Source organism: Protopterus annectens, chromosome 6.part0 (genome assembly GCF_019279795.1).
Source record: "Protopterus annectens isolate FY-2018-M chromosome 6.part0, PAN1.0, whole genome shotgun sequence".
Taxonomy (NCBI): Eukaryota; Metazoa; Chordata; order Ceratodontiformes; family Protopteridae; genus Protopterus; species Protopterus annectens.
The window spans coordinates 1,719,805,929-1,719,821,092 of record NC_056737.1 but is presented as its reverse complement, the minus strand read 5'-3'; the positions used below and the strand labels follow the sequence as shown (position 1 = coordinate 1,719,821,092).

At 38.0% G+C, this 15,164-nt stretch overlaps 1 protein-coding gene across 5 annotated transcripts in view; it reads left to right on the top strand.

The window, feature by feature from the left end:
* The window catches only part of LOC122804909 (integrin beta-2-like), a 1,526,426-nt gene that overhangs the window by 1,273,884 nt on the left and 237,378 nt on the right, over positions 1 to 15,164 (top strand). For all 5 annotated transcript variants that reach the window (XM_044075116.1, XM_044075114.1, XM_044075112.1 and 2 more), the window contains one exon: positions 14,740 to 14,883. In XM_044075116.1, the coding sequence (XP_043931051.1) occupies positions 14,740 to 14,883 (144 nt within the window). The remainder of the gene's footprint in view (positions 1 to 14,739; positions 14,884 to 15,164) is intronic.

Below are 15,164 nucleotides of genomic sequence, written 5' to 3'. Positions count from 1 at the left end.
TACAACATCCACAGTGAACAACTCCTCAAGTACATGTTGTAAATAAGGAACATAAAAATGTATTAGTATTTTGTATAGCAACTATGTAATCATTATTTTCCTCTTATTTCCTTTTTTCTTTCTCCCCATCCTTTATTTTTGTCTTCTCCATCTACTGTACATCAATGTTGTACAGTTTCTTTCTACATTTGTGATCTATCTCCATGCTGTATGCACAGTTTCTTTTTGCATTCATTTCTTCTATAAATGCATTAAGTTGTTACTAATTTTCCACTTGCTGGTTTGACTGTGAAATGTAATGTCTTGTTCTATCACAGAGCAAGTGTGAAAGCTCTTGTATAAACCAAGTGTAGCACCAGCTGCTTGCAGTCAGTACTTTGAATGTAGTGCAACAAAGGGGAGGTGGGTAATGTACTCCCAAGTGGGCTGTCCTTTGTACGAGACATTAAACAGTGGTCTATCTTCCTGAGTTGATGGTAGCTCAGATGGATGTAAAAGATTTGATGACACTTATCAAAAAGAGAAGAGACTTTTTATTTGCATACATTATTCAATTTCTGCATATACATTTTCAATTTAAATAACAGAATATAACAACTTATAAGTACAAAAACAATACCTAACCACATAAAATTTCCCTTAAATGTATTTAACATTCCATATTTCATCTCCCCACTCCTTTCTCCACAGACATTTCTTTATTCTTCCCATAATAATTTTACAATCCAACATTTTATTTAACCTTTATGAATCCCTGTCAGTATTTAAGGCTGCATGAAAATCAGTAGGAAAAAGAAGGTGTGAGTTATGCCTGTGCTGCCTGTTCCCTCAGAAAGGTGTACATGTGTTATGTGCATGTGGCCACACTTATGAGTGTATGTAGATGGATGAGTGGCCTCAGGTGCATGTAACTGTGTGTGTGGAGGGAGTGAATGGATGAATGTGTCCATGAATGTGATTGGGTGAAGGGAACTGTGTGTGTCATGCATGAATGTGTGAATATGTATGCGTGGGGGGGGGATACCTCCATATTCCACTAAAATAATGAGAACATTCTGCAATACTGGGGTGGGGGAACACTAGACACCAAGGATAATCTTTACATTATGCCCTAAAGGCACTTAAAAAGTTAATGGAACCAAATTTTGCAGCATGAAAATCATGGGACGGAGGGAACACTAGACACCAGGGATGCTCTTTATATCGTACCCTAAAGCCACTTAAAAAGATTCTTGTTCTGTACTGTCATCTTTCACAAGCAGAGCTTTAGTTCTCTGCACTACCACTAGACAATAGGGGAGTTCATACACAGACACACAGACACACACACACACACACACACACACACACACACCTAAAATGATACACCAGAATCTGATTTGCTTATTGAATGTAATTCTGTTGGCTGCAAAAAAATTAGAAGAAAATGGAAATCAAAATATAAACTAACTGCATTTGAAGTATTGAATTTTGTAATGAGAGAAGTAAATGGATTTCCTGGGAACAATGCATGAAGAATAATGTTCAGGAGGAGAAGTGAGGTTTAAGGGACAGCAGGAACTGAGTAACTGATGTAATGCTGAACTGAATGACAGGTGTTATAAAAACATATATATATATATATATATATATATATATATATATATATATATATATTTAATGTATGCAAGTAAAAAACGTTAATATATTTTGTTTTCTTTTCTGTTAATCTATGTGTACCTATGTCTTAAATGATAATTTAATAAAGGTGTTTCAAAAATAAGAAAATACGCCAGGAGTGTTCTGACACTAAGGGACTCATAAGAGACATGTGCGTGTGAGTGTGTGAATGAATGAGGGGGTATGCCTAGGCTACTAGTGGTGACTACCACATGAAAGTGTTGACTTGCACTTCCAGTAATAGATGATTCAGAGATATGCAAATTATCCAGAATAAGGTCTTTATTCATTGTGTCTAGCATGTCACTGAATTGTATTTTTTTGCAGTCACAGAAACAGTCACTTTTGTCTACAGCTGTTACTGACAGCAGTTGAATTCTTTCTGAATTCCAGGGATATTCTTTAACTGCCTGATGAATAAATAAGCATAAATGGAAGCTAATTTTGCACCCATGCCTGTCCCCTTCACGTGTTAGAAAAAAATATCTATTTATTTATTTATTATTTCTTGACCAGGAAAGTCCACTGGGTCAGAAACCCATTTTCAGTGGAGGCCCGGGGAGAAAAGCTCCACAAATACTATAACAGTGAACTTTAAAGACAAAAATATACAATGAGCATAAGCTTCAAAAATCACATGCAAAATTTTAACAATCTAAAGCATTCAGAATAAACAGGAACTTTTACTCCATAAAAGTAGAAGAAATTATTAATAATGTAAACCTCAACTAATGACGCAATGAAATTATTTTCAGATGAATTCTTTAAAAAATGAGAAACTGCCTGCAAACCAAAATGGTGTTCAATAAATGTATACAAACTAACAAACACATCTATAGTATCAAAACATAGGCTAGCTTTTAGCAAATATGGTTGAGTTTTCGAATAAGGTGATTATAACCTCTCAAAATATGCAGAATAAATGCCATTGACTGCAAAATCATGTCAGTTATACTGCCATCCCTTTCTAGCATTCCTCCTACTTGCAGTATAGTAATTCTCCCTGGGCAAAGCACATGGGGCCCATGTGAATCTAAGAAGTCCATAGAACAAAGGTACTCAAGGGTTACTAACGTGGAGCTGAGAAAGATTTTCCTGAGACATAAATCTCTTGGAGACATCATCTTCAAAGAAAGAGAAAGCAGAGTTGTCTGAAAAGCTGACAATGGATTACACTCCAATCGAAAATATTCTGTCATTATTCAGCAATTTAAGAAATATTTGTAAATAGAGGTGATTAGGCATAGCTACTACATTTTCACCTGTTATGGCAAGTGTAATCACAGTATTCTTATTTTATGCTAGCTGCTTCAAAACAACCAATCCATCTTCCACATAATAAATTGTATTGCAAATGTATTAATCTGAACAAAGTATTTTCACTCTCAATCTGAGCAAACTCTTTCTCAGCTAAGTCATAAGAACCATAGAGTACCTTTTTTATCCTGCCTTCTTAAGTTTCACAAGGACCCCATGTGCAGCTGTTGTGTCACAAGTAGGGGGTATTAGTACAAAGTATAGGTAATATAATTCATATTTTTTTAGAGAGGGGGAGAGAGAGAGCAATCACTTGATTCAGAAACTCAATGATATTTGCTGGCAGGAGGATTGCTTTTTAGTTTGATACATCTGCTGAACATCATTTTGGTTTGCAGGCAATTTCTCACTATTTTTGTTTGTTTTGTTTTGTTATTTTTTTGAGAGTTCATCTGTCAGTAGTTTCATTGTGTGTTTGGATAATCCTTGCATAGCTAATAAAATGTTGTTGTTGTTGTTTGTCTTTCGGCTTTTTCCCGGTAAGGGGTCACCACAGCAGAACTCCGGTATGCTAATGACTGGCAGTAGATTTTTTACAAAACGCCGAGGTGCCAGCCCGACGCCCAACCTTCAACGAAGGCACGCCCATTTAAGCACGCATGTCTTTCGAATGCTACCCAACCACGGGGAGGACATGCAGACTCCACACAGAAGGCACTCCCAAGCCAAGCCGAGAATCGAACGGGAGAACCTCTTGCTGTGAGGTAACAATGCTACCGCCGTACCGTTCACTTTAATAGTGTTTCTTAGAACTGAAGGGAACAACTCTGTGTGTCCAAACTTTGTACCCAGTTATGTTAATCTGTACAATAGACTATTAAAAAAAGAAGTTATATCTTACTATAAAGTTCCATCTGTGTTGTCGATCTTCACTAATCCTTGACGTTGGGGCTCAGTTCCGAGCCTCAGAACTGACTCAGATGTTTATTTTAGCTCACTCCTTCCAAACTCTCAAGCTAAGCTCTACCTATAATGCTCCTCTCTAAATTACCTCAGATTGAGTTTGCCTAAATTAATGGCAGACAGATATTAAATAGCAATAAAGAAAAAGAGACCAGATCTGTATCCCTATTGTGAAGCCAGTCTCAGAAAAAAAAATTTGATCCACTAAGAGTCCCAGGCTGGGAGAAGGAGAGGGGCAATGTCAAGGATTAGTGATGATCGACAACACAGATGGGAAATTATGGTAAGACATAACTTCATTATCTGATATCAATCTTTGCATAATCCTTGACTGTGGGACAGGGTCTCAAGCTACCTGAACCCCAGGAGGTCTCATGGAAGAATATTCCTAAACACCAATAAACACAATGATGCACATCCCCTAGAGACCTGTTCCAATTTGTAATGAATCCACAAAAACTCAGTATGTCCACCAAGGCTCTAGGCATAAAAGTCATGAACACGAGATAAAAACAAACTCTAGTTTATTATAACACAGGATAAGCGCTTTCATAAATGTGCTTCTTCAGATCCTAACATAAAAAACAGACAACTGTTATCATGGATACAAGTGGCTATGTTACTCGAATGTTACAGTTGTTAGGTGATAGGAGCACTTATTTGCCAGTTACTAAACATCAAGTCAATTGTTTTACTGATGAAGTTAGACTTATTTTGGAAGATTTATTCCTCACTAATATGATAAGTCAAGATCTATATGACTTTATGAGTGTTGAACATCCAATTATTCCATCTTTGAATGGATTTCCGAAAATACATAAAAGTGCAACTAATCCGCCTATGAGACCAGTTGTAGCTGGCAAGGGGTGGATAATGGAGCCATTGACAATTTATGTGGAAAGAGAGTTGAAATATTTTTTGGACAAGGCTCCAGTGGTATTAAAGGACACAGAAATGTTTTTACAGACTCTGGGTGAATGTATTTGTACATTGGATTTTAATGAGACTAACATTTTATTTGTTACATTTGGATATCAATACCTTATTTACCATCATACCAAATGAGTATGGTATTGACTCCATACAGAATTTTTTTGTAAAATTTGATGTTTTATCACATTTGCAAATAGAATTGATTTGTACATTGATGGATTTAATATTGAGTTATAATGTTTTTGTGTTCAATGAAGGCATATACTGGCAGCAACAGGGTGTGGGTATGGGCACACCCTGTGCTAACAGTTATGCCAATTTAGTAGTTGCAGAGTGGGAGGACAAAGTTTTATTCAATGACCATCCTTTTAGGACTAACTTGCTGTATTATAAGCGCTTTGTATATGGCATTTTTATTTTGTGGGAGGGCACGCAGGACTTGCTACATACATTTGTTAAATATATGGAGACCAATAGTTCATATTTTAGATTTACCATTCATAGCTCAGATGAGCATATTGATTTTTTGGATACAACTGTTAAGTTAAATAGAAATGGAAGTTTGGATTCTCTTATGTTTCGGAAGGAGTGCAGGAAGAACAATTTACTTATTAGACATAATATGCATCCTAATAGAATTTTTGGCAATATTTTAAAAAGTCAGTTCTTAAGAATGTCTAGGCTCCATACTAATGATGAGGAGTATGTACCAGCAACTGAAGTCTTGAGTGACAATTTTAAGGAGAGGGGCTATAGCAAGAGGGAAGTAGAAAACAGATTACAAAAAGCACATGTTTTGAGATGTACAGTTGGGTACCTTTTTTGAATAGGCAGACACAGTACAAAACCAATACAAGTTCTAATAGACCTAAATGTGTTTTTTTCACTTAAATTTAGCAGTAATGTGCAATCTATCTGTAATGTCGTTAGACATAATTGATCCATTCTAAGATCTGATGACAAGATTAGGGAAGTTGTGGGAGATGAATCTAGGTTCATCTTTAGGAATAAAACTATCCTTAAAAGAGAACTTTGCTATAGACCCTTTGGGAAGCAAGTTAATCCAGAGTTGAGGGAAGGTAGATTTCCTTGCAGAAATTGCAGAGCCTGTAATTCTATGTCAGGTTTGAATTATTTTGTGCATCTGGTTACAAGCAAAACATGTAAGCTTCAATTTTATGCCAATTGTAGATCAGACAATTTAGTCTATTTGGCTACCTGTGTAGACTGTACATCGTTCTACATAGGTAAAACCAATCAGAAACTTAAAGAACGGGATCTCCAACATCTAGGAGATAAAACCAATCAGAAACTTAAAGAACGGGATCTCCAACATCTAGGAGACATTAGAAATAAAACTAGCACAAATAATTTGTATAAGCATGTTAAGGACAATAATGGACATTCCTTTAAGTTTACAGTGCTGGAAATTGTCAGGAATGGTCTCAGAGGAGGGGACCTGATTAAGACTGAATGTAGGGAGATGAAATGGATAGCTATCTTACAGGTGCATAGGGCGCCAGGTTTGAATTACACTATACCTTTGAAACCTGCCTTGAAGGCAAAGCCATTGCATCACTGATAGAAATGTTCCTGATTGGTCCTTGGTTCTTTTAAATATTTGGTGCATTTGTCTGTTTTTTATGCTAGGATCTGAAGAAGCACATTTGTGAAAGTGCTTATCCTGTGTTATAATAAACCAGAGTTTGTTTTCATCTGGTGTTTGTGACTTTTATGCCTAGAGCCTTGGTAGACATACTGAGTTTTTGTGGATTTATGGTGTTTTTTGCTACAGTCTGTCCTTTAATCGTTGGTTTGGTTTTAATTTTTCCCAGTTTGTAATGAGTGATAAAAGTATGAGGAGAAGACCATGTGGCTGCTGCACAAATGCCATCCAAAGAAGCTCTGGCATGAAATACTGCAGAAGCTGCTATAGCTTTAGTTGAGTGGGCTTTCACAGAGTGTGGAGGGTGAAGTCCCTTTGAATGATAGATAAACATGATACAATCTCTGAGCCATTTAGCTAAGGTAACCTTGGAAACTGGGTTTCCTAAGGAAAGCAAGGAAAAGGCAACAAATAGTTGGTCAGATTTATTTTCTGAAATCCTTTCTTCTGTAAAGATAAAAACGTAATTGTCTATGAACGTCTAATAAATGTAAACAATACTCTCCCTTATTGGAGAAATTAGGGAAAAAGACCAGTAGGCACAATGTTTGATTGATACTGGATTCTGAAACTACCTTTGGCAAGAAGGAAAGATTAGTCCGGAGGGAGACCATGTCTTTGTGAGATATTATGTAGGGGAGTATGTAGGAAAAGGCTTGAATTTTAGATACTCTTCTTGCAGAAGTGATAGCTACTAAAAATAAAGTTTTCTAAGTCAGAAATGTTAAGTCAGGGAAAAGAGTAAGAGATTATAGAACTGGAGGTAAATCCCATGGAGCAATAGGCTCTTTAAATGGAGGTCTTAACATTAGGATTCCCTTCAAAGAGGCTTTACAAAGTTTATGTCACATAAGTGAAGAACTATCAAAACCAGTATGGAAATTAGATATCATGGCTATATGGACCCTAATGGTATAGGCTGAAGAGCCAGTTTGATAAATATTAGCTAAAAAATCCTATACTTTATGCACAGGGACTGTATAATGGTCTAGAGGATTATTAAGAGCCCATCTAGCAATTTTTTCCCATTTACTCTGGTACAGTTTCCTAGTAGAAGGTTTTTGATGGGCCAAAATGATTTGACGGCTAGGAGAAGAAAGGGAAGAATGCCTGGCAATCGTGGGAGTTGGAGAAGCCATGCAGTGTGCTTGAGATGTTGGAGATTTGGATGAACCATTCCTTCTGGATGAGATAATAGATCTGGAGCTGGACCCAGAATCCAAGGTTTCCAAAGTAGGTGAGGCCAAATGAAGGGAAACCAAATTTGTTGAGACCAGAATGGGACAATTAGGATTACTGTGTTCTTCAACCTCTTGGCTTTCTTTAGAAACTGAGATATTAGGGGAGTTGGGGGAAAAGGTGTACAGTAGACCGGGGAGGCCAATCCTGGAGAAGAGCATCTCTTGATGACTCCCCCAGAGGGGGGATGAGGGCAAAGTAACTGCTGTACTTGTTCAGAGGGGACGCAAAAAGATCTCAGCAAGGTTGGCCCCAATGATGGAAGATCTTTTCTGTCACCACAGGATTGAGAGACCACTCATGAGGCATCAAAATAGTTCTGATCAGTTAGTCTGCTATCATGGTAGAACTTCCCAGAATGTGTGCTGACATGAGAAAGTGTTTGGAAGAAATCACCCATTGTCAAACTCTGAGGGCTTCTTGACAAAGCAGGTAAGATTTGGTTCCTCCTCGTTTGTTGATGTACCAGACTACTGACATGTTGTCCATCTGAATTGCCACTGTTCCTAAGGGAAGAGAGTCTTGAAATGCTTGCAACACTCATCTCTAGAACACCGATGTGCAAATCGGCCTCCAGTTGGGACCAAAGTGCGTTGAACTGTACTTCCCAGAAAATGACCCCCCACCCTATCTGGGAGGCATCCATGGTCACTATGGCTTGGGATAGTGGAAAGATGAAAGGACGGCCTGACAGGGTCTCATTGGAATGGAGCCACCATGACAGGTCTTGTTTGCAGCAATTGGTTATCAAGATGTGATGTGACATTGACTGATTCATGACTGTTTAGATTGTTTATTTGTGACTTTGGATATAAACAGTCTATTTACGGTCATCCCTAAGGAGTATGGTTTGGTAGCTGTTTAGAGGTTCTTGAACCAGATTGGACTCCTGGTACCTATTGATGTGGATAGGGTTTGCTTGTTCCTGGACTATGTATTGAGCAATAACATCTTTATGTTTGGCAGTGATATTTATCGCCAAAATACCGGTGTGGCTAAGGGTATCCCCTGCGGGAATTGTTACACAAATCTGGTATTAGCATTTTGGGAGGACCAAGTTACGTTTAACACATTTAAATGGAAGAAAAGTTTGAAATATTATGTTCATTTTGTAGATGACATGTTTATATTGTGGGGGGCACCTGTGAAGAGTTATTTGAGTTCATTACATACTTGGAAACTACCACTGATTTTCTAAGATTCAGTGCAGCAAGTTCTGTTACATCCATAGATTATTTGGATGTACGTTTGTTTAAGAACAATAACGGGAAGATAGAAACCATTATATATAAGAAGGTTTGTTGGTAAAACAGTCTTTTGGTTCATGATGCACCTTAGGCATTCCTTTGGTAATATCACCAAGGGTCGGTTTTATAGAATGTCAAGGCTGTGTACTGATGATGAGAGCTTTAGACAGAAATCCTTTGAATTGGTAGATGACCTCAGAAGGAAGGGCTACAGAGGAGATGTAATAGAGCAATTCATTTTATCAATGTCAGGATGAAAGGGCTGACAGGGCATGGCCCTGGTTTTCTAAGGGTAGTAATGATACACAGTGACCTGTAACAGCCAAAAGGCAAACCTTACGGGTTAACATCAAGTACAGTAATACTGGGGTATATGTAACATCATTAGACAGAACTGGGGCATTTTGCTAACAGATGATAAGTTCAAGAATATTGTGACAGAACAACCACAGTTTTGCTTTAAGAGGCATAAGAATTTAAAGGACTTGTTGTGTAGTGACAAAATGTAGAACTAAGGGGGCCAGGATCAAACATCAGGGTACTTTTCCTTGCAGGCATTGCAAGGCATGCCAACATATTAGACAGAATAATTTATTTGGACATCCAGAGACTAAAAGGGAATATTCCCCAGCACTCTATGCAGATTGTCACACGACAGATATTATATACCTGGCTCAGTGCAAAGACTGTTATTCATTCTACGTTGGCAAGACCAACTGTAAATTGAAGAACAGGATATTACAGAATTTGTCAGCCATACATACAGATAACGAACATAATGCCTTGTATCAACACATTAGTAAAAATAATGGACATACTTTGGATTTTATGGTGCTCCAGGCTGTGAAAATTTCTAAAAGAGGGGGAGATTTATGCAATTTAGCGGAATATTATGAGACAAAAATGGATCATTGAACTGGCTGCTCATAGACCCCCAGGTATGAATGGTATAATCCCTATAGAACCCACCCTGAAGATGAGGAGGGCTCAGCACTGAATTTGATTGGTTATTAAGAATGGGAGTCCACAATGGCCAAGGCCTTCTGCATCCGAAAGACCAGACCCTCCATACAGGGATGGGAGCCCAAAACCAAAACAGACTCCTTCAGATCGTGGTCCCACCCCACAATGAAGAGGCAGCCTCTGAAACCGAAGCCTGGGTTGAGCCAATGAAAGCTGAAGCACTGAGGGTCATGGACAGTTCAATAAAAAGGAAGTTGAACCCGGCCCCTCAGAACCGTCAACAATGTCTCAACCCCAGGAGACCTCCAGTTCCGGAAAAAGGAGGAGCTCAAGGCAATTCTTGGGTCTGGAGAAGAGGCTCTTACCAAAACCTAGACATTCAGAGCCAGATAGGTTAGCCCCAGGGTCTCCAAAGACTCAACTGAAGTTGGAGGAGCAAGATGAGATGGAGTCAAACAAGGACAGGTCCCAGTGCTGACTTGGCAGGGAACCAAAGATGAAGGTAATCCCCTTGCTATCAAGAACTGATCCACCAGCCTCATGATGTCCTACTCTGAGAGGCTTTTAGTGGATCAAATGGAGGACGTTGAAGGAGACCTAGGTGGTCTCGGTTCCATGAATGGACTAGGTGATCAGTCCATAAGGGGATTGACTGAAGGAAAGTACTTTGTCCTTGGTATCAATATCAATGTGGTCTGCTTCAGTAGAGACAAAACTTCTGGTGCCAAGGCAGCAGATGTCTTGTCTGAAGAAGTGGTAGGTGCCAAGTCTGTCTTGCCAATCAGTGCTAAGGGAACTGTCAACACCATAGGCTGTTTAGATAACTTTTCAGGTGGTTCTGAGGAACTGCTTGGAACTGAATGGGAGTATTTCCTTCAGTTTACAAGAAGAGGAAGAAGAGGATGATGAGCTGGCTTCAGTCTTAGACCGAGATATGGCCTCTTCAAAGTCCCCTTTCAATAAACCCTTCAAAAATAGCTTGTTTCTCTGCTCAGTTAAAGTCCTGGTGGTGAAACCATGACAGATAGAGCTGTCTTACTGCAAGTGTACAATACCTAAGCAATAGGCACACCAGACATTCCCATCTGAATTGGGCATCTTCCTGTCGCACATCTGGCACCTCTTGAAGCCAGAAGTGTCCTTAGAAGGTTTATCAGACACATCAGATTTATCAGCTATGCCAGAAAAGAAGGCTTAACACTGATAAGGTACACACACACACACACACACACACACACACACACACACACACACACACACACCAAGGGACATTAAAGGTTTTTTTTTTTTTGTTTAGTAGATAGAGGAGAGAGAGAAAGGGTACCAACTATAACCTATAACACAGCCGGTGACTCTCTGTTTGCAAACTCTGTAAGTAGATCCTGGAACTCTCTTCCAGCTGATATTACCTTACTTTCCACCTTAGGTCAATTTTAAACTAGACTCAAACAACATTTGTCACTTAACTGGCTATGTCAATGTATCAAGCCTGGCTAACTCTCTTTAGAATGTGTAAAAATCTGTTAACCAGTTTACTGTGTAATTTAATTTAATCCTGACTTGTGCTCAGAATTAACTCTAACCTGTGGAACTTGTTTAACTTGCTTACTTATGTAATCTCTGTAAACAGTCTGTTTGTAATATGTAATACTGGTATTATGTAATGCTGTATCTGCTTACCCTTGGAGCTTTTCTCCCTGGGTCTCCGCTAAAAATGGACATGCATCCAGTCGGATGATCCCGGTCAACAAATGTAAAATAAATAAATAAATAAATAAACTATGGTAGCCAGAAAATAACTAAACAGGTAAAAAAAGAGAGTACCAGCAATGATACGTAGAAAAATCTACCTAACAGTAGAGGAAAAGGGGAAAAGATCACACACATGCACAGAAAGAAAGCGAGAGGAACGGGTAGAAAGATCATTTAGAAAGCTAAATATAGATACAAGAGAAGGTATTTAGAGAAAATCAGAGAAAAAAACTTACTTTGAAAAATTGGCAAAGCTAGAGAGGTTAATGACACACGTCAGAGAATATTGTTTTTATGGTCATTATATTAATGAATTATTTTTTATTCTTAGGGGGTTGAAATTTTGCATTTGATGATGTTTAGAAGGTTGAATGTGAACAGACTTGGTCATAGCTTTTAAGATGAAACCATTTTCAAGATATAGATCTGTTTTCTTTGTTAAGAATGACAAAATAGTAATGAAAACTGTAGAAACCAGGTTATTTTAATACTTTTTTGTTAACCTCTGATTCCCACTTACACATCTGGTAAAATTGTTATCCTATGGTGAATTTGTAAGAGCCCAAATAACTCTCTCAGGCGGTGATGGAAATTATGAACCATTTGGCAATAAGAGTTGATAATGTGATATACCTGACAAGATCTTTTAGAAAGGTTCTATGTAATGATTCCCCTTATATGTGTTTTTTTCTGGTATTATCATTCTGTCAATAGGCAGATGTGTGGTCTAACCCCCAGTATGCTTCATTCTTTGAAGGATTTTTTAAAAAAAATGGATATATTTTTCTAAGTAATGAGGTGCTGTATGGTATCTTGCATAAGTTTTCTAATGACTGCAATGCACCTTCTTTGATGGACTGTTTGGTCCTTTCACATATGTTCTGCAATCAGCTAACTGATAAATGTATTTTATTAACTAAGTTGTATGTAATATGAAATTCTTGATTTCATGTAAACAATGTTCTGAGTGTCCTTTCGGAGATCCTGTTACCACAAGTGAAATAAATTGGCACAGATATGTCTCACATGAATGTGCTGAGGTTGTTTTGCTTTAAGATGCCCTTTCTTCAAATATTATGCTGGCCAAACTATTTGACAAGTAAGTTAAGGATTCAAGAACATATCAGGAACACTGATAATGATTCACTTACTAGTCCTGGTGTACAACATTTTTCCTAGTCACACTCGTCTAATCCTAGTAGTTTAAAACAGTTCACTATGTTAAATTACATTATGTAAGTGCACAACACTTCTTAGAATAAGAAGCCTGATATATTTATGCCTTTGAAAATGTATAACCTAAAAGCCTGAACAACAAGTTGGATATGAAATACTTGTTGCAGTGTTCATGTATTTATATTTCATTTTGGATGTGTTCCATTTAAATATTTTCCCGTTTTCTAATTGGTTAACTAACTTTATGGTAGCAGTGTGTGACTGCTTGAGTAGAAGGTTTTGTTGACTACTACAGTTTTTTAGTTAGTACTGTTTGCACCCTAAAAGCTGTGACTTTCTGAAGTGTTTGTTATTTTTAACTGCTTTAACACAACTTGTCTTTTAACCATTATATGGACTCCTATGATGTGGACTTTATATTACACTGTATGCCTGTATGTCTCTACCTCCTGTTATTTGCAGGCACACCAAGGGGCATCTCATGTTGTAGGGGTAGACATCATCTCTCTGTTATCCTTTAGGATGTACATTAATGGAATAGGCCACTGCCATGGTGACAGTTGTGGAATCTTGGCCAGGACAACAGACAATGCCTAGCTCCCTCCTGGGAGGTCATTTACCCATTACATATAGTGACAATGTGACCTCATGCTCACTTGCAACTACAGGATGCATGACTTTGAGGCTTACCATCCTTGTCAAGAGAGACCTACACTGTGACCATGACCATTACTACTACTCTGTCCTGGAGCTGTGGTGGCAAGCTAGCGTACTACCTTGCATGCATGTGTAGCCACCATACAGCAGTCTGTCAGCAATTGCCAATGTCAGCGATATGTAAGTGACTCTTGGCATCAGTCAACAGATATGCAGGGCTTCTAGATCAGTTGGCTAGTATAGACATATGAACATATTAGCCTAAATGGGATTTATTCAAGGAAGCAGAGTAAATTTGCATATCTTTAAGAGCATGGCATGCTGGCTAAATCTTAGTCAATGTTAAAAGATGCCAAGTTAAAGATGGGGCTCAGAAATAATTTATCTTAAACTAGTGTCAAGGTGTATTAAACAAAAAAAGAGATGTTTGTGGCTGAGAAAATACTGCTGCCGATTTCATAAAGACAGGGAGAAGCCAAAGTGTTACCCAAAATAAACTACAATCTGAGGCTGAGTGAACACTGTTGAAAAGACATTTTTGTACTCTTCCGGACACATTTATTTCAAATTAAAATGCAGATGCAGACTAGTTATTTTTTACAAAGCATTGGAAGGATTCAGGTGGAAATGCCCTTTGTTCTATAGCTGTGCCCAAAACTGGCAGCTAAGTATTGGATGGAGGTGTCATCTTTGCTTAGTAATGGGTTAGTAAATTTACAGATTAAATTCATTTAAATCACATGGTAAAAGCAAACATGGGCAATACAGCCTACCTCTTAATGGTCAAGGGCAACTTTGTTTGCTTGTTTGTGTATTTATTTATTTGCTTACTTACTTATTAAATTTGGTTCAGCCATTCAGGGTAGCAAAAGATGTTAGCCATTTGATAGGACAAATGTACTAATGTAATACTGCCTCCCTCCTCAACCCTAAAGAATAAAGAAAGAAAAGAGAAGACATGATCGAGCTATGATCCACTTTTATAAACAAGAAGAAGAAGAAATCCTGATATTGCACTGGATGGAAGTTATTTGCCTTGAATGTTTCCAGCTTTTGAATTCTTCAACCATGGCCAAAGTCAGTTGTACTCCTGTAGAGAGAGTGTGTGTGTGTGTGTGTGTGTGTGTGTGTGTGGGTGCGTGCGTGTGTGTGTGTGTGTGTGTGTGTGTGTGTGTTTACTTTTGATTTTAAGTTAACACTACACTCTTCTTCCTCTTTTATCTATAGAATCTAAGATCTCAGGTCATCCTGGAACATAAAAATCTCCCGAATGACATCACCATCACCTATGATTCTGACTGTGGTGACAATCAGAAAAAAAGTCAAAGGGAGCCCAAGGGCAGATGTGACAATGTACAAATTGATCAGCAGGTATAACTTTATACAAACTTTTCAGTTTTACATAATGTAATATCACACTCAAATGCATAACTTTTTCCCAAACCTTATTCTCCTTTTCTGGTATATGGAGGATTTTTTACTGAGATGATTTTCCTGTTTTTATGTTAGCAGTAATTCAAGTTCATGCTGAAGTCTATGAAACGAAGTTCAGTGTCTAAAAATCATGAACAAGAGTCTCGACAGAATGCAATCAAAGCTGTAGAAGTATCAGATCAATATCAATAGAAGCGATACAACACAGTGTGACCTAG